Below are 19,656 nucleotides of genomic sequence, written 5' to 3'. Positions count from 1 at the left end.
CTTGATCATTACACTCTCGGTTAACACAATTGTTCACATTTACTTATAGACAATATAAAAAAGAAGTAAAACCTTAAGTTAATTTTTAGTTAATGTTTGAATAGTCTACTTAAAACAATTTTTAAACTAACAAAAAATATGTTTTTTTTTCTACAATTGTAATAAAGATAATGTATGAATTTTAGTAGTAGAAAATAAATTAAATAAAAAAAAATTAACTCAAAAATTCAAAGGGCGATTTGAACACCCCAGGAAAGGTGTAGTAATATTAGGCTATGCCTATAAATATTATTAGAGTAATTAGAGGAAATAGAACTATTTTAGTGTCCAATTTGCACTATAGCCTACCTTAAAAACTTGTTAGCAAAATGACATCTCTTGTTACTCAATTAATTGTATAGACAATTTTACTCTTTAATTAATACAAGACACTAATAATAAACATTAAAACAAAAGTCCTAATTTAGTAATTTTCCATCTTCTTCTTCACCCCTCTTCATCCACTCACACTTCTTTTTTCGGCAACCACCACACGTAGTAACCCTTGTTATGTTTCCACAACCACCACTGCAATTGCAAATATCTATTTCAAATGTGAGTTTATAGTTTTATATTCTAAATAAAATTTAATGTTGTTTTTGTAGAATAAAAGTATAATATGATTGTTTTAGTATATTAAAAGTATTAGAAATTAATTAGGCTTATTTCTAGAGTTTAAAGCTTGAAAATGTAGAGAAAAAAATGGTAGGTTCAGTCATTTTTGGAATCTAATACTATAAATAGCTACAATTAGAATTAATCATTTACCTTATTAAGGTTAAAATTATTGATAAACTAAGATCAATTTTACTTTGGAATATGTTTTTGTGCATTTTCAAAATAATTCAAAATTTTAGACATACGGTAAAGAAATATTTTGTTGTAGTACCATGTAGTTGTTGAACTAGTAGGCGAATGGTCATTTAAAAAGGTACACAAATAAATAGTTTTATTTCAAAGTCCAATTTTTTTTTATTCATCATCTAAATCTAAAATCCAAATAGAAAAGATATTTTCACGAAAAAAAGAAAAAACTAAAATCGAGAAAGACTAGAAATAAAATTCTGAAACTAATAAAGTCCAAAACACTAGAAATAAAATCTAACAAAAATACTACTCATGATTTGGATTGGACTAGTTCATTGTTGTAGGGCGTTTCATACTCCATGCATGAAGGTTCTCTACTGTTACAGTCTCACTCCCATTGTTGAACACATACAAATGGGCATTATGATTATCAACCTGCACACACAATATATATATATATAATCAAAATGTGAAAAATCTAAGTTAATAAAAAAAAAAGCAATTTCACTAATTCTAAACTATTAACTACTTACCAAACTTCATAGAGAAAGCTTATTATCAGTCAAATCTACATCAACAAATCCAGCAAATGATGGCTTATACAAGTTGGGCGATAATGAAGACCTATACAAAATGAATTAGTATAGATAATTCTTTAAAATAATTAATTTATAATTATAATATATTATAAGGGTACGTTGGAAAAATGATTTATTTAAAAAAAATAATTTTACACTCTAACCTAGTTTTAATAATTATTTGTAAAATGATCTCTCATAATAATTCAAAAAATTTAGACAAAAATCATATTGCAAAAAATTATTAAAAGTAGGTGAGTGCAAAATAATTTTAAAAACGAATTCATTTTCACCAATTTCTCATGTTATAATTAATAGATATGATTTTTAAAAACCAAACCTTGATGCATCAGAACACATGAGAACTACATTCTTTTTTTTTGCTTTGAATATCCTGAAAAATACTGGAGTAAATTCTTCTAGCTTTTCTGAAGCTAATGTGAGTAGTCCAAATGGTCCAATACCACCTTGAACTTGGTATCCCTTTTGTGCACATAGATTTTCTGCATTATCCCAACTTTCATCAAAATTTTCAGTTTTCTCTAAACTTGGAAATGAGAAGACAACTTCTACATCAGCCTGTAGACAAAAAAATGGTAATATCACTAAATATAAGGCTCTATCAAAATATTGATTAAAAATTAATGACAATTTTTTTGACATACTTGGGCAGCTGTTATTCCTTTAATCTCAGAAAAGTCTCCTTTTTGGAGTTTCAAATTGTTCATTTCAACCTTTTGATCCCTTAAAGATTTGATTTCTTCTATAGGGCATTGTAGTATTTGTTTTCCATTAGGATCAAGCCAAATCGTCCTTGGAATCAACTATAAGAATACATAAAAGAAAAAAGTTAATCGTTATAATGACATAAGAAACAAAAAAAATAAAAATAAAGATGACTCAAAATCTCGTGCTAAAGAGCGTGGAGGTTCGAGTCCTCTTCAAGGCATAATATTTAATTTGAGAATGCTTAATGAATTGGAATAAGTTCGGTATTATTCATTTACCTGGATTCCAGCCCATCCTTTTGCAACATCATCATCACGAGTATCAGACTCATTGGCCCAACCCCACAAAATCCTTCTCATCTTAAGGGGATCGTAAAATGTTTTAGAGGCATAAAAATTGCCATAATCATATCTTAATCCAACCCAACCATCAATAGAGGTATTATCTGGTACATACCTATCTTTTTCAGGAAGATAAGTACCAATGGTATAGTATTCATATCTAGTAAGATCAAGACTAACTTTCAAAACATGTTTTATACCTCCACCAAGCATAGAAGTGTCCAAACCAGTTTTGCCAGCAGAAAGCGAAACAGGGTAAAAATCAGGACATTCCCACATACCAGTATTTGGGACAGAGTGCAAAGGGTGTTTAGCTTTGATCCAATTTTTGAAATCTTTGCTCCTATACAAATGTGTCATACCTCTAAGATCTCTTTTGCCTCCCACCACTATTCTCCAGTGACCATCTTTGCCTTTCCAGGCGGTTGTTGGGTCACGAAATGCACTGGCATTTTCACCCTTGTCTGGCACTGCTATTGGATTGTTCTTTGGTTTCACCCATTCACGAAGATATGGATCAAATAAATTTTTGGGCACTGCATAGTTTTGGAGTTGTCTAATGGTGAGGTCGATTCCTGTGTACATGATTACAGGCTTGTTACTAGGAAGAACAGTAGCTGATCTAGACCAACACCCATTTATGTCATAAGTTTCTGAGGGGAATATGGCAGGGTCAAGTGATTCCCAGTTAACCATGTCCTTTGATACTGAATGTGCCTAAACTATATTTCCCCATACAGCTCCCCATGGATTGTATTGGTAGAATAGATGGTAAACCCCATTGAAATACATCGGGCCTGATTTTTAAGAGAAAATTATGTAAATTATATGTTCAAATAAAATACTTATAAGTAAAGGATAGGTAACTATTTCGTACCATGCGTTTTTGTAAAGTGTCATTTTTGTATCTGTGTTTATAATAATGTTCATTTGGTAATCTTTATTTTGAAATCATACATATTTAATATCTTGTATTTTAAAATATTTAGTATATGGGTACTAAATATGTATGATTTTAAAATATAATTATTGAAAAAAGAGAGTACCAAAATAATATTTTACAAAAACATAAGGTACGAAATAAGTAAATTCCTTAAAAAAATAAATAATAAACATTATGGCAGAGAAAATATACTCACCCTTTGGGTCTAGATAATTTGTCATTTCCAATATGAAGATTGAAAAAAAGAAAAAAGAAAGAGCGGTTAGATGATATAAAACAATGTACAACTAATACAAATGTGATAAACATTCAAAAGGGTTTAAGTTTATTATTCTCTTTTATGAGATCAGGAATAAATAAATTGGCATAAGTAAATTAAATCTTTAGCTCTATTAATTGTGTAAAAAAAAAAAAGTCTACAAATTAATAATATAAATTTCACTCTTAATATGATATGTACACCTAATAAATATATAAAAACAATATTATATATGTTTTGTGATAGTTATAAGAAGATGTTAATTAAGCATTAATATGTAACAAGAGTCATTTTAATAAAGATATAAATTAGCTTTATCCCTTTCAATAGTTTAAAGAGTAAGATTGATATTTTGTCAACAAAAAAAAAAAAAAGTAAGACCAATATAATCATCTACATCTTTCACACACACACAAAAAAAATAGCTACAAATTAATAATTTAAATTTCACCCTATCGTTGATTATATGATCTTTTTTGTTTGTCTTTTAATTTTAGTGATAATTAACACTAACTAATTATTTCAAAATTTTTTAACTACCTATCGATATTTATCTTTTATTTTATTTTTATTTTAACAAACTTTTTTTTTCTTTCACTCATTTATCAACTTGTATTTTTTTTACTAGAGTTAATTCTCTATTTTCAACTTATTGCTTTAGTTTTTCTATTTGTTTTAAGCTGGCATTTTCATTTTTATTACAAATTTTATTTAGCAACTATTATTGTTCATTATATAAAATACATATATTGCTTAAACTAATTAAAAAAACAGTCAAACTCATAAAATATAGAGAGAATTGGTTCCATTGATTTTATATAGCTCATTTTCTATTATTTTTTAACTTTGTTTTCAGTTGTGGTAAAAAAAAATATATACAATTAATCATAATCACACTGTATAATTTTTTTACAATAAAAAAATAATCAATAATAATATATAAAAAAAAATAATCACAATAATATATATATTATAATTTCAATGAATAAAAAATAAAACTTTCACTTTCACCACATAAGCAATGCAGTATATAATCAAAATATTTTTGGATGCGTGAAGTTAATACCATTCAATAATTAAAAAAAAAAAAAGTAAGAAAATAGAAAAAGTAATAATAAAAATAAAAAACAATAAAAATTATTTGGGTCTAGATAATTTGTCATTTCCCATATGAAGATTGAAAAAAAAAAAAAAGTGGTTAGATTGGATGATATAAAACAATGTGCAACTAATACAAATGTGATAAACATATAGATGGTTTAAGTTTATTATTCTCTTTTATGATATAAAGAATAAATAAATTGGCAAGGAAATTAAATCTTTAACTCTATTAATTGTGTTAAAAAAAAGACCAAATTAATAATATAAATTTCACTGTCTATAATATATCTTTACTATATAGAACAAAACAATGCATATGATATGTACACCTAATAAATATATAAAAACAATATTATATATGTTTTGTGATAGTTATAAAAAGATGTTAATTAAGCATTAATATGTAATAAGAGTCCTTTGAATAAATATATATAAATTAGCAACTATTATTATATAAAGTTTTGGAGTTTTTTATTTCCTTTATTTAATTTATTTTCAAAGTAACAAATACATCTAAGAAGAATATTACTTAAACTAATTAAAAAACAGTTAAACTCGTAAAATACAGAGAGAATTGGTTCCATTGATTTTATATAACTCATATTCTATTATTTTTTAACTTTGTTTTCAGTTATCATAAAAAAAAAATCTATATACAATTAATCATAATCACACTGTATAAAAAATAATTTTTTCAGCAAGGCAGTATATATACATATAAAAAATAATCACAATAATATATATATTATAATTTCAATGAATAAAAAATAAAACTTTCACGTTCACCACATAAGCAATGCAACATCTATTCTATATAAAAAGTGTGTAGATAACGTAAATTCTTGGTTTTAAGGGTTTTTTAATTTTTTCCAGTTAACTTTAACATAATATTCTTATACTTAACAGAATATTCTTATATTTAACAGTAGATTGTAAATATGACTTAAACTTAAATAAATAAACAATTAAAAAAATTAAAATAAGATATTTTTGAGATATTTTACAATGATAATTATTTAAAAATAATAAAATCATATATTTTATAACTTAAGTAAAATTTAATCAAAACTTAATATTATATTAAATATATAATATATAATAATTTGTTGTTACTGCCAAATTCAAAAACTAGAACAAACATAAACTTAAACAAAAATAAATAAATTAATTAATTAATATAATATATTTTATGATAATTTAAATAATTAAATCATATTTATTTAAAAATAATAAAGACATGCATATTATTTTTTTATCTTATAAATTTGTGTAATAGTTTGTTTTTATCAAGTGATTGAAGCTTTTTTTCTTCATCAAATTCACCAAAGAACATTGCGAGATATATTAGAATCTAAAAATAGTTGATGAATATATACTACTGTCTATCCTATGACTTTTTCTATTATTATTTTATTTCTATTATTAATTTCTTTTTAAATATTATTATATTTTATATATATATGTCATGTAATCATGTAAATATATATCTATGTCAACATTATGTTTAGATGTCATATATGTAAAGGTTATTATTAATATAAATATTTATATATAATATAGAATTATAATTCATTCGATTATAAAAATATATATATTTTTAAAAAGATAGTGAACTAACTTTTATTAAAATTATATACAATGTTTACAACTTTAAAACTAAGCAAACGTGCATTGCACGTTGCTTTTACCTAGTATAATCAAAATATGTTTGGATATGTGAAGTTAATACCATTCAATAATTAAAAAAAAAAAAGTAAGAAAATAGAAAAGTAATAATCAAAATAAAAAACTGACCATTAATCCAATGATTTTCTGGTTGAAAATGGTAAGTGGTTTTATAAGTAGTATTGACATTGTTTATGTCGAGAGACTGATATTCTAGATAGACCTCATGTGAACCATGGCTATGCCGGACCCAGCTGAAAATATAAATCAAAATGGATAAAACCTTCAAATAAGCTATTGTTGAAAACTAAAGAAAGTTTTCTATAACGTATGAGATATGAGATATGAGATATGAGATATATAGGGTATTTATAATGAGATTGAGAAATACACTTAATTTTGTTATTTTATTTGATAATAAAGTTGATATTAACATAAATCAAACTTATTTATGGTTAGGTAGTCATTATCTTTAAATTTTTTGAATATTAGTACACTTAATTTATTTTATTTTATTTAATAATAAAGTTAATATTAAAGATATTTAGGTAGAGTCATTATCTTTAAATTTTTTTGAATATTAGTTCATTCTATTATTATATTTAGATTATTTATTATCCATTATTTTAGCTTTAGTCGTTACAGTAATTTTGTTTTGGATAGAGTAGAGTCATTCTTTTAGTACCGTCTTCGGGACACCTAATAAATTTAAAAAAAAATATTGTCAAAAAACGGCCCTGTTCGGTAAATTTTTTTTAAATAGTTTTCTTATTAAATAATAAAAAATTTGATAACAAAACTGAAAAACATGTTCGGTAAGTTAATATTATTTTTAATTTTTTAAAATTTTTAAAACACCATTTTCATATTTTAAAAAAAATTTTAAACCAATTTTTATTTCAACCCTCTCATGCAAAGAGAGCTTTCTCAAGCTTCAATGGCTTCTCCTAGCTCTCTCCAAGTTTTCTTCAGGTACACCACTCTCTTATTTCTCTTATCTCTTACATGTCTCTTCCTCATATGATTTATTCTTCTTCTTCTTCTTCTCTTTTTCTGATTTTGTTTGGGATTAAGGTTTGTGATTTTCCTCCATTTTCTCTCTAGTTTGTGTTGCTAATAAGGAAAAAAAAAACCATTGAAATTTTAGTAATGAAATCGAAGCAAACTCCTTTCAGAGTAGTTGGCTTCTTCACTCCTCACCCCTTCTTCCAATCCGTAAGACTAACTCAGTTTTGTTTTCTTTTTCTATTATTATTAGTTTTCAATTTGATTTTCGGTCTTTGTTTGTGTGTGGTTATGGAATTTCTAGTTTTGGGGTTCCGAAAGAAGATTCTCAGAAGGAAGGTTCGGAGAAAGGGTCGAGCATTTCGCTCTCGGACTTCCTCCAACGGAAGCTCAACGACGATTCTGGACTCCCCAGGACAGTCAATGTAGTTTTTTTTTTTTTCACTTTTTCTTTCGTTTTGAGATAAATCATAAAACCCCCGTGTACTTATTTTTTCAAATAGCTTGAATATAGAAAGTTGAAGTAATGAATTTTGAAATTTTATTTAATTTTTGCCATGAGTTTGATTAGCATTTGGATAGATTAAGAGGATATTTATTTTTTAAAAATTATCTGTATAACTTTTGTTGTTGAATTTGCTTAAAGTTCGATTTGATGATGTTGGAGTTAAAAACTGACTTAATAGTCTGAAAACTTAGTTAGCTATTTGTTGACCAATCACAATAATTATGTGTATTTTTCTAATGTAATTTCTCAATTACTAACAATGATTGTTTTGGGTCTTGCTTTCCTTGACTGCAAATCAAGAACATCTTGACTTTGAAGCCAATAAACTCCATCTATATGTATGTAAAGGATAAGTCTGATTTGATATCATAAAAAAGTGCACTTGCGGACAAGATCAATGTAGAGCTGCTCAAGTCTCTTGTAACCCTGACAGGCAAGACAAAGTAAGTTACAACCTTCTTGTAGTCTCACTCTCATGTCCAACCAAAGAGAAAGCCTATTAACATGCAAACACTTTAATTATGAATAGTATTCCCCAACTCCTGTGCACATAATCATACACAGCAAACCAAGCTTATATCATACATAGTTGTTCCCACTATATGTCATAATAATCTAATTAAGGTAAAGCAATAACATCTTTAATTCTCTATACAACAAACAACTATCTGCATGTACTACTAGCTTTGTTCTATATTTATTATACACTTCATGAAGTTGTTTAAGGTGGATGTAGATTTAATTATGGAACTTTGAACCAAACTTTGCATAAACCCTGTTACCTTGAATGACAACTTCTCCATAATTTTTTCATAATAGGGTAATGCTTCCTTGAGTTGTCCAGTATTCCTTTGAGTATCTCCACCATGGCTGTCAGAGGCCAAATATTCATAGAGATGTTAAGAGCAGTAACATTCTGTTGGACCAGAATTGGAAGCCTAGGATTGCTGTTTTTGGATTGGCTAAGATTGTTCAAACAGGTGGGGATTGGACTCGTGTCATTGCTGGGACACTTGGCTACATTGCTCCAGGTAATAATTAACTTTTTTTTTATTGAATTGGGGAAATTAAATTATTTTGCAGAGTCTATTTTTACCAATTGTTTTATATATACAAGTGTAGAAGTATGTTATGTTATGCCATTGATAAGTTTGTTTTTGTTTTGGTGTTTTTCAGAGTATGCATACACCTACAAAATCAATGAGAAGAGTGAGGTTTATAGCTTTGGAGTGGTGTTAATGGAGTTGGTCACAGGAAAGAGGCCAGTGGAGCCAGAGTTTGGAGAGAACAAGAACATAGTTCATTGGGTTTATAGAAAATTCAAGAGCCAAGAGAGTGTGACTGATTTGGTGGACTCAACCATATCAGAGGCTCAAAAAGAAGATGCCCTTAAAGTGATGAAAATTGCAGTGCATTGTACATCACAGGTTCCAACTCTAAGGCCCTCCATGAGAACAGTAGTTCATATGTTGGAAGAGGTCGAACCTTGCCAACTCACTTCCGTAGGTGTTATTAAAGAAGGTGAAAATGGGCATGGACAATTGAACAATGGCACCAAGATGATGTTAGAGAAGCCAAACTACTAATCAGCTTTGGATTTTTTTTCTTATTAGTTAGAGAGTTTGTATGTACCATTATGCAACGGCTTAAACAATGGGTATCATAGTCGTTTGCCCTGTTTTGTATAGGCTCAGCTGTATATGAACTATTTTGGAAGAAGTAATGATAATAATATTAGTAGCAAAGCATTCCATTAACTTGTTTCTATGAACAGCACAAGGCTTACTAGTCCTTTTTTGATCTGTGGAATAAAGGGTCTACAAGAGTTTAAAATTAAGGGCAAAGAAAATGCCTTAAGAATAAAAGGCCAACAAGTTAATTTGGAAGAGTTTTTGGGCCTCTTAGATGGGTCAACAATTTCATGTGTATGAGAGGATATAATTGCTTTGTATTGAATATCCAAATCAATAGTCACGAGAGTTTTATTTTGGTTTAATTAGACCTTATTATCATCTTAATTAAAGTTACTTAATTAATCAAGTATTCGATTGTGTTAGTTCATAGATATTCTTGTCAGTAAGATATTTTTGATAGATATTCGATTGTGTTACACTCACCTTGCAATTGGCTAACCGTTCTATGGTGCATCCGGAGGGAAAGATTGAAGACGTCCTAGTACAAGTTGACGAGTTCATTTTTCCGGCGGATTTCATTATTCTTGATTATGAGGAAGATAGGGATGTACCGATCATTTTGGAGAGACCATTTCTTGCCACCGAGAGGACGTTGATAGATGTTGAAAAAGGAGAGCTCACCATTCGAGCTCAAGACGAACAAGTCACATTCAAAGTTTTTAATCCTATACGCTCTCCTAATGAAGTTGAAGCTTGTTTGGCCATAAGTGCTTCTAATTTCAAGATAATTGAAAAGATGCATGGAAAGTATAGTAATGGAGTCAAGAAAAAGGTCCCTTTTGACGAAATTGAGAAAGGTGGGGAGCCATGGATAAGTAAGGAAGAAGAACCATCACATTCTCCAAAGCTACCGAAGAAAAAGAAACATAGTAGCAAACCTAAATCACAAATGTTGGAAGTTGGGAATAGAGTATTTTTCTCAAACTCTCTAGTGAAATCAATGTGTGATGGTGGGTTCTTAGTGAGCAAGGTGTTTCCCAATAGTGTAGTGGAATTATATGATGAACATTTGGAAAGAGCATTTAAGGTAACAAGGAAATGAGCAAATTTTGGGGGAGGCGAGGTCGACTGAGAGAAGACCTCCATCACTTTGGAGGATCCTTAAAGCTGAGGTTGATTTGGGTTGTCAAGTGATTCAGGCACTAATTTAAAGACAATCCAAAAAGAAGCAAGTGTAAACTGATATTGCATATGTAAAAAAAAAAAAGAGAAAAAGAAGAGGAAAACAGAAAGAAAAGAAAGAAAGAAAAAATATATATATGAGTGTTTTTAATTATAGTTTGTTTTATGTTTATTTTAATTTCACTTTTTGTAATTTTAATCCCATTTTATTGTGATGTTTTGGATCAGTTTTATGTTTATTTTGGTGTTTTAGGTGTTAAAACAGCAAGAAACAGGGTGTTTAGAAGTGAGTTTGAAGTCTGAAGGTTTTGCGAAATTTTTGCTGCAGCAAAATGGCAGCAAATATTTCTAAAAAATGAGGAGTTCCGTCAAAGTTGGGTTGCTGAAGCACATCTTGGGCACTGTAGCAATCTGGGCAGAGAAACAAACTTGGGTCATGGTGTCATTTATATATATATATATATACTAGGTAAAAGCAACGTGCAATGCACATTTGCTTAGTTTTAAAGTTGTAAACATTGAATATAATTTTAATAAAAACTGATTCACTATCTTTTTGAAAATATATATTTTTATAATCGAATGAATTATATATAAATATTTATATTAATAATCTTTACATATATGATATCTAAACATAACGTTGACATATATATATATTTACAAGATTACATAATATATATATAAAATAGAATAATATTTAAAAAGAAATTGATAATAGAAATAAAATAAGAATAGAAAAAATCATAGTGTAGACAGTAGCATCAACTATTTTTAGATTTTAATATTTCTCGCAATGTCCTTTGGTGAATTTGATGAAGAAAAAAAGCTACAATAACTTGATAAAAACAAACTATCACACAAATTTATAAGATAAAAAAAATAATATACATGTCTTTATTATTTTTAAATAAATATGATTTAATTATTTAAATTATCATAAAATATCTTATTTTAATTAATTAATTTATTTATTTTTGTCTAGGTTTATATTTGTTTTAACCAATGATTATATATTATATGTTTAATATAATATCAAGTTTGATTAAATTTTATTTAAGTTATAAAATATATGATTTTATGATTTTTAAATAATTATTATTGTAAAGTATTTCAAAAATATCTTATTTTAATTTATTTAAGTTTAATTCATATTTACAATCTACTGTTAAATATAAAAATATTATGTTAAATATAAAAATATTTTGTTAAAATTAACTAAAAAAAATTAAAAAACTGTTAAAATCAATAACTTCCGTTATCTACACACTTTTTATATAGAATAGATATATATAGTACTAAATAATAACAAAAAAAAAACTGGCTCTTGGGGCACGATTTGGAATATATGTATATATTTTACTATATATATATATGTTAATATATAATGATATCAATACATACTAAAATATATATATATATATTTATGTTATTCGGATTCACAAAAAGCTATATATATATAATTTCAGATTTTTTTTTTAGAATATATACATATATATCTTTGTTTTTATATATCAAATTACATTGTCAAATTGCCTCTCAGCCGCACCCAGTCCACTCCGAGCCATCCCGCGACCCCACATCCTTCACCCAGCCACGGACCCCTCTCGTCGACCCATTCACCAGACCGAGCCATCCCACGACCCCACTCGCCCAAACCACCCAGCTCCGCCCCACACCTTAAAATAAACAGAAAAGAAAAGGAAATATAAGAAAGAGGTTGTTTGTCTAAAATCTCAACAGAGGGAAAAAAATAAAAATAAAAATAAAAATAAAATCTAGTTGTGAATTGTCGAACAAGAAGATCAAGAAAGTCCACCATTGCTGAGCTTTCGAAAGCTGCTCTACTCTACTCTATCTTTGTCTCAGATCGACTTCTCCCTATTGTTACACGTTTCTGCGTTTCGTGGGAAAAAAAAAACTAATTCGCTTCTGAGATTAGGGCTTTCGATTGGGTGATTCGATCATCGATTGTTACTTTTGCGATTGGTTTCGTGAATTCTTCTGCCGTTTCTTTCAGGGATTTCTCGAGTGTTGGTGATTTTTTCCCGACATGGATTTGGTATCTGGATATAAGGTGATCGACAATTTTTTTTTTTTAAAAAAAAATTCAAATTCAGTAGCTGATTTTAGATTGGATATTGCTAATCGTAGGTGTCATTGTGCTTTTGGCTACTTGGGGTTTGGTTATTAAGCTATTCATTTTCTTGCAGGGCGTTGTTGGTCTGGTTTTCGGTAATGAGAACTCCGGTTCAAATGAAGATAGGTAAATCATTTGGTTTGGTTCTATTATTGTTTATGTATATATGGGTGTGTTTAGATTTTAGAGAGTTGGCTATAAATGCACTAAAAAGTTTTCACATTTTAAGTTAATTTTTAATGAGGATCTGGAAGTGAAGATAAAACGTGTTTAGTATCTTAAGCTCCTTTTTATATTCCTTTTATGTTACAAATATTGTTTTGCATGTCTTGAAAAAACTTATACTTATGCGTGTCAAAATTGACTTACATTTTTGTGTTCGCATCAAAAGCTATGTTGAACGATTGCTTGACCGAATAAGCAATGGTAAGCTGGCAGAGGACAGGAGGAACGCTTTGGTTGAGCTTCAGTCTGTTGTGGCAGAAAATCGTGCTGCACAATTGGCATTTGGTGCAATGGGTGAGTGCTTGCTTTAATGGCTTTTTTTAAGTTTTTCATTATGTGGGTGACGTTTCTGATATTTTTTGCTCACTTTGCAGGCTTCCCTGTTCTGATGAGCGTGTTAAAGGAAGAACGTGATGATGTAGAAATGGTTACTAATCTCTCTCTTTTTGTACAATATGATTTCTTTGATTTATCAGACATTTGAAATCGTTTTCCAGCCACCTGGATAGCAAATCACTAGGCTTTTTGTTGTTGTATATTATGATTTATGGAAAGTAATCCACTACTATTTTATTGCTGTTATATGCTTCATTCAACTATGGTGTTTACCTCTCTTCTACAAAGTCTTTTGATTTTAACTTGAATTTATTGCTTTTCTTGTTTTTCTTACGTGGGAAAGTTAATCGTTCATCACATTTATTCATCTAGATCCGAGGTGCTCTAGAAACTCTTGTAAGTGCCTTGACTCCTATTGGCCATGTGAAAGCACAAAAAAATGAGGTTCAACCTGAGTTAATGAACGCGGATTTGCTTTCCAGAGAGGCAGACAGCATTTCACTTCTTCTGAGTTTGTTGGTGAGCCTTCTCTGCTGGAATGCGAAACAACCAGTTCATTTTCGCCTTACCTTGTTTCTGATTTGCTTACACTTATAACTTTCCTGGTGGTTTTCCTTGGAGTTTTTGGCAGGCCGAGGATGATTTTTATGTTCGATATTATACTCTTCAAATCTTGACAGCTCTTCTCACAAACTCTCCTAACAGGTATTAGATTTAGAGTTAATCACAAAATCTTCAACTTTCAGTTTTTTTCCTCTAAATTTTTGGAAAGATTTTTGCTGAGATCATCTTCAGATTACAGGAAGCCATTCTCACGATTCCTCGTGGTATAACACGTTTGATGGATATGCTTATGGATCGTGAGGTATTAACATGCTCAATGAATGAAAGAAGCCTTTCTTACAGTTCTCTTATTTTAATTTCTTAGTTTTCATAATTATATATGTATATATGTAGAGATTGGCAAGTCTTCCTGTAATTTTTGTGTTTCCTGTACTTTGTTAAAGCTGTTTTATGTTTTCTTGGTAAGATGGTTGTACAATCTTTATACACCTTCTTCTGTTTGTATTATTCTTTTCAGTAATAATACAAGTTGTGGTGCTTTGTTTTTTTTAAAAAAAAATTATGTATGTATATTAATTTAAACTTTATTATGGATATACTTTTCTAGTTTTTACATCATAGCCTTCACATCATAATGTTTTATGTACTGGTTGCACACAACCTTACATTAGAAAATTGTATGGAGGCCCCTTAAAATTTCTGCTCTTGGAACCTTGTGGCTTTACATTGAAAAAGCCTTCTGTTTGTACTGTCATTCCATTTCTTTCTTTTTAATACTATTTAATAACTGTGATTTTTCTTCTAGGTTATACGAAATGAGGCTTTACTACTTCTTACTTACTTGACCCGGGAAGCTGAGGTAAGTTTTTTGTCTCATGTTCATTGTTATTTCTAATTCTTTATCTGCTGGTTTTGGCTGTTCCACTGATTGAACGATTGTGCTTAAACTTATTACAACTCCAGGAAATTCAAAAAATTGTGGTCTTTGAAGGTGCATTTGAGAAACTTTTTAGCATTATTAAAGAGGAAGGGGGTTCAGATGGTGGTGTTGTCGTGCAGGTAATTCATTGAGTTTCTTTTTATCTTAATGCTTTACTTTAAATTAATCGTGTTGTGTAGTTTCTTTGATGTTTATTTATAAGCTATGGTATCAATGTAGAAGTATTGCTGATTTTTTTTTTAATAAATCCATCTACTATTTCCATGTTTGAAGTTTCGTGATATAATTGGTACTCATGTCCTTTAGATTGGTAGATTGTTTATGTTAAAATTTTTTTCTTTTATTTATGCTACTTGTTTCATATTATAAAATTGTGCCACAGACCACTGACATACTTGTTCATCATGGTAGAACACAGATAGTAGCATTTTTTGCTGCATGGCCTTAGATTGTCAAAGGACATTTTTTATCCTAGAAGTTTTTAGAAAGACCCATCTGTGGTTATGCTGTTATGCCTACATAATAAGCAATTGCTAATTCATAAGATTTGTGTTTGAAAATTTTGCTTATTTATATTTCATACAGATTAATGATTTTTGTGTATGGCTATGGATTTGACTTCTTATTCTTTGCTCAGGATTGTCTTGAATTGTTAAACAATCTTCTCCGTAGCAATGCATCCAATCAGGTTTGTGGCCTTCACTGCTTCCATCGATATGCATTGGAGTTCTTTCTATCAATTTTGTGATAAATTACTATATTTGTTCAGATACTGTTGAGGGAGACAATAGGCTTTGATCCCTTATTGTCAATTTTGAAGCTACGAGGAGTTAGTTATAGTTTCACCCAACAAAAGGTTAGGTTCTCAAGGATATGTAATTTTTGGTGATTGTACATCTGTTGCACAAACCTTACTGGAATTTTCTTGTTGTCATGAAACAAACACCATGCCAGTAGACAATTAATCTACTCAGCGTGTTAGAAACCGTTAATTTATTAATTATGGGAGGTTCAGAGGCTGATCCTGGGAAAGAAGCAAACAGGTTGACAAATAAGGCAACCCTTGTTCAGGTTTGTTATGAAGCTTTTATTTGTTATCATTAGTGCCACAAAAACTCTCAAAATGATCAGATTCAATACTATAAATTGCTTGGTTGATGCAGAAAAAAGTATTGGACCATCTTCTAATGTTGGGTGTTGAAAGCCAGTGGGCACCTGTTGCTGTTCGATGTTCGGTAAGATAATTATTCTGGCACTTGATATTGTAACTTGCTCTCTCTTTCTTGTTAACACTTGTTCTTATGCCATGTAAAACTTGCATCCACTGCCTGATTAAAGCTTAAAATGTATAATATTTGTACGTATGGTAATGCCTCAGCTTTAATTGCCTTCTTAATGCGCTGAAGTAAGGAAGGTTTGATAGATTTCATCTGTTTGTGAGGCACTTGAAAGTTGGAAATATTATTCTAGTTTTCTATATTTAAAGGTGTATTCACTTCCAGGCATTAAAATGCATTGGTGATCTTATACGTGGGCATCCTAAAAATCTTGAGGCTCTTGCAAGCAAAACTCTTGGTGAAGGACTGCAAGAACCTGCTCTTAATTCGATTCTTCGGATAATCTTGAGGACTTCCAGTACACAAGAGTTCGTTGCAGCTGATTATGTTTTTAAAAGCTTTTGCGAGGTTAATAATGCTTTTCAGTTCGCTTTACAATTGTTTGTTGTGGCTGGTTGCATATCACTGAATATTTTACTAAATATTGTTGTGTATGTTACACTGACATTTGAATCAGGAAAATGCGGATGGTCAAGCAATGTTGGCATCCACATTAATCCCTCAACCATACCCCATGGCTCATGCTCCTATTGAGGAGGATGTAAACATGTCATTTGGAAGGTTTGTTTAATGAAAGTGTAGTCTAATTGGGACTTAGTTTCAGTATTGTTTTGTTTTAAGCATTCTTAAGTCATTGCCCCTTTACTATAAATATCTCTATATATATAAAACAAGTTTTGATGATGAAGCTCAGTAAAGTGTAATTCCACTGCAGCATGCTGCTACGAGGTTTTACTTTGAGTGAAAGTGAGGGAGATCTTGAGGTAATTAAGTATTTCGCTGGCATCGCAAATTTTGTAAAACTGAAATATCTGTTCATTTAACTGATGTATTGATGTACAGACTTGCTGCAGAGCCGCTAGTGTTCTTTCTTATGTACTCAAGGACAATATCCAGTGCAAGGAAAGGGTACGTCATTGCATGCACCTCTGTACTAACAGATTCTTTTAATGTTTCTTCATTTGGGCTAACTTGAAAAGTCCGTAGAGTATCAAATAACTTAGCAATCTGGTAGTCATTCTTCTAGATCATTGTGAGCTTAAGACATTTTAAAGCCAATGGAGTTTTGGCTTCACTTTAATTAGATTTAAAATTATTGTGTCTCTAAATTGTCTATTAAATTAGAGCCATACTGAATTAGCATTTGTTTGCTCTATAAATATTACCTATAATTTGATGAAAAGAACCCAAGAGCAATTTACCTTTTTGATATTATGATATTTTGTTCTTCAAAATCTAATTTCTTACAAAGTTGCAAGAATATGACTCTCCCATGTAATATTATCATATTTTGAGATGTTTTCCAGGTTTTAAAAATTGAACTCGAGGCACCCATGCAATCTCTAGGTTCTTCTGAGCCTCTAATGCACCGCATGGTAAAATATTTGGCTCTTGCCTCTTCCATGAAAAACAGAGATGGAAAGTCTAATGGGGCTAGGAATGCATATGTTCAACCTATTATTTTGAAATTGCTAGTCACCTGGCTTGTTGACTGCCCAAGTGCAGTGAACTGTTTTCTAGATTCACGAGCCCACCTTACATATTTGCTCGAGTTGTTGGCAAATGAATCTGAACCAGTGTGCACAAGGGGGTTGGCTGCTGTTATATTGGGAGAATGTGTGATTTGCAATAAATCAATTGAGAGTGGTAAAGATGCTTTTTCACTAGTTGATACAGTAAGCCAGAAAGTTGGACTTACATCATACTTTCTGAAGTTTGAAGAGATGCAAAAAAGCTACCATTTTGCTACCGCAAGCTCCGCCCAGCCGCGTAAAACACTGAGTAGATCTACTGCCGCTAGTATGGCAGACATTGAAGATGTTGATGAGAGTTACTCGCCTGATGGGAAAAATGAAGATCATCCCATAATGTCATCAATATTTGACACCCTTTTCGTGACCCTGGTTAAGAGACTGGAGGCAGATATTAGGGAAGCAATTATAGATGTTTACAGTCATCCGAAGAGCAAGGTGGCTGTAGTGCCTGCTGAATTGGAACAGAAGAGTGGGGAAAGCGATGCAGAGTACATCAAAAGGCTGAAAGCATTTGTGGAGAAGCAATGCAATGAGATACAGGTGTGTTTCTTGTAAGATTTTGTGCCTTGAGTTCTTTGTTAAATAATTCTCCTGAAATAAAGGCACGTGTGAGACTATGTATTGATGTTTGTCTGTCTTTTCTTCTAGGATCTTCTTAGCCGGAATTCTGTTTTGGCGGAGGACCTGGCGAAGTCTGGAGGGGGAAGTCACTCCCAAACTGAGCCTAGAGCGAGTGGAGCCTTAGACAGGGTCCAAGTAGAGAAACTTAGACGAGATCTTCAAGAAACATCTCAACGGTTGGAGTTGCTCAAATCGGAAAAAGCCAAGACTGAGTCAGAGTCATCCATGTACCAGAATTTAGCTGCCAAGATGGAATCTGATCTGAAGAGCCTATCAGATGCTTACAATAGTCTTGAGCAGGCAAATTTCCTTTTGGAAAAAGAGGTGAAAGCATTAAGAAGCGGAGCAGGAGGGTCTTCAACGATTCCAGATATCGAGGCAATAAAGGCCGAAGCAAAGGAAGAAGCTCAAAAGGAGAGTGAAGCAGAGCTCAACGATTTGCTGGTGTGCCTTGGGCAAGAACAGAGTAGAGTGGAGAGACTAAGTGCAAGGCTATTGGAGTTGGGAGAGGATGTGGACCAACTGCTTGAAGGTATCGGCGATGATGCTGGACTTGCAGACGATGATGACGATGAAGATGAGGAAGAAGAATGATGATGGGTCTTTTATATGAATTTTACTTCCATTGCATTGCATTGCTTTGCCTTCCTGCTCTGGTTCTCACCCTTGTACATTTTCTGGTTGAACTGTACAGATTGTTTTACAAAATTTGCTATGCTTGAATTCCTGAACTAACTTTATTTTTAATCCTTTTAAGTTTGACTTTAAATTATGATTAATTCAGTTCAGACCCTCCTCAGATTTTCTTGCAAACTCACCCCTAATCTCTCTTTTAAGAGTATGGCAACTTAGAGAAATGTTGACAAATATTACAAAGAAGACTTGGATGTTTTAGCTTTGAGCATTGTTATGGGTTCATTTGTTGTTTCGTAGTAAGCACCACACATTAATATAAGTGGGTCTCTTCTTGGATGTGTTTGAGTTTAAAAAAATTCTATCCATGATCCAATCTGATATGCAAATAGTTTGTATCTACGTGGGCAGATACACTTATTATTATACATATATATTTATATATTTAAAAGAGAATTAAAAAAAAATAATGAATATATTATAAAATACAGCTATCTTATTCATTTTTAAAAAAAATAATATTAATAAAAAAAT

The 19,656-nt window shown here is 30.5% G+C and overlaps 1 protein-coding gene, 1 long non-coding RNA gene and 1 pseudogene across 23 annotated transcripts in view; 2 read left to right on the top strand and 1 right to left on the bottom strand.

Moving 5' to 3' along the window:
• LOC133817205 (golgin candidate 6) overlaps positions 1-19,288 on the top strand; it is a 61,808-nt gene extending 42,520 nt beyond the window's left edge. For 14 of the 17 annotated variants that reach the window (XM_062249644.1, XM_062249646.1, XM_062249645.1 and 11 more), the window contains 17 exons: positions 13,323-13,450; positions 13,531-13,583; positions 13,865-14,011; positions 14,124-14,197; positions 14,288-14,357; positions 14,862-14,915; positions 15,020-15,115; positions 15,634-15,684; positions 15,766-15,852; positions 15,954-16,067; positions 16,160-16,231; positions 16,499-16,681; positions 16,791-16,894; positions 17,049-17,097; positions 17,177-17,242; positions 17,641-18,408; positions 18,517-19,288. In XM_062249644.1, the coding sequence (XP_062105628.1) occupies positions 13,323-13,450; positions 13,531-13,583; positions 13,865-14,011; positions 14,124-14,197; positions 14,288-14,357; positions 14,862-14,915; positions 15,020-15,115; positions 15,634-15,684; positions 15,766-15,852; positions 15,954-16,067; positions 16,160-16,231; positions 16,499-16,681; positions 16,791-16,894; positions 17,049-17,097; positions 17,177-17,242; positions 17,641-18,408; positions 18,517-19,083 (2,683 nt within the window). In that variant the 3' untranslated portion in view covers positions 19,084-19,288. Of the gene's footprint in view, positions 1-12,330; positions 12,869-13,004; positions 13,058-13,322; positions 13,451-13,530; positions 13,584-13,864; positions 14,012-14,123; positions 14,198-14,287; positions 14,358-14,861; positions 14,916-15,019; positions 15,116-15,633; positions 15,685-15,765; positions 15,853-15,953; positions 16,068-16,159; positions 16,232-16,498; positions 16,682-16,790; positions 16,895-17,048; positions 17,098-17,176; positions 17,243-17,640; positions 18,409-18,516 lie in introns of those variants that run through there. The other 3 variants (XM_062249655.1, XM_062249659.1, XM_062249660.1) reach the window with 3 other exon arrangements.
• Positions 2,084-4,380, bottom strand: LOC133817207 (beta-fructofuranosidase, insoluble isoenzyme 1-like; annotated as a pseudogene).
• On the top strand, positions 7,071-9,732 carry LOC133817211 (uncharacterized). Of its 6 annotated transcripts, none has more exons than XR_009885513.1 (5): positions 7,071-7,434; positions 7,567-7,892; positions 8,276-8,418; positions 8,795-9,006; positions 9,152-9,732. It is a non-coding gene; the product is annotated as an uncharacterized LOC133817211 (long non-coding RNA). The 6 variants fall into 6 exon arrangements; XR_009885515.1 differs by having other exon boundaries at positions 7,132-7,434; positions 7,772-7,892; XR_009885514.1 differs by lacking the exon at positions 7,071-7,434 and having other exon boundaries at positions 7,479-7,677; positions 7,772-7,892.
• Positions 19,289-19,656: the final 368 nt, after the last annotated feature.

The sequence above is a fragment of the Humulus lupulus genome, chromosome 2, assembly GCF_963169125.1.
Source record: "Humulus lupulus chromosome 2, drHumLupu1.1, whole genome shotgun sequence".
NCBI classification, from domain to species: Eukaryota; Viridiplantae; Streptophyta; class Magnoliopsida; order Rosales; family Cannabaceae; genus Humulus; species Humulus lupulus.
The sequence above is the reverse complement of the archived record's forward strand: the minus strand, read 5'-3'. Positions and strand labels throughout refer to the sequence as shown.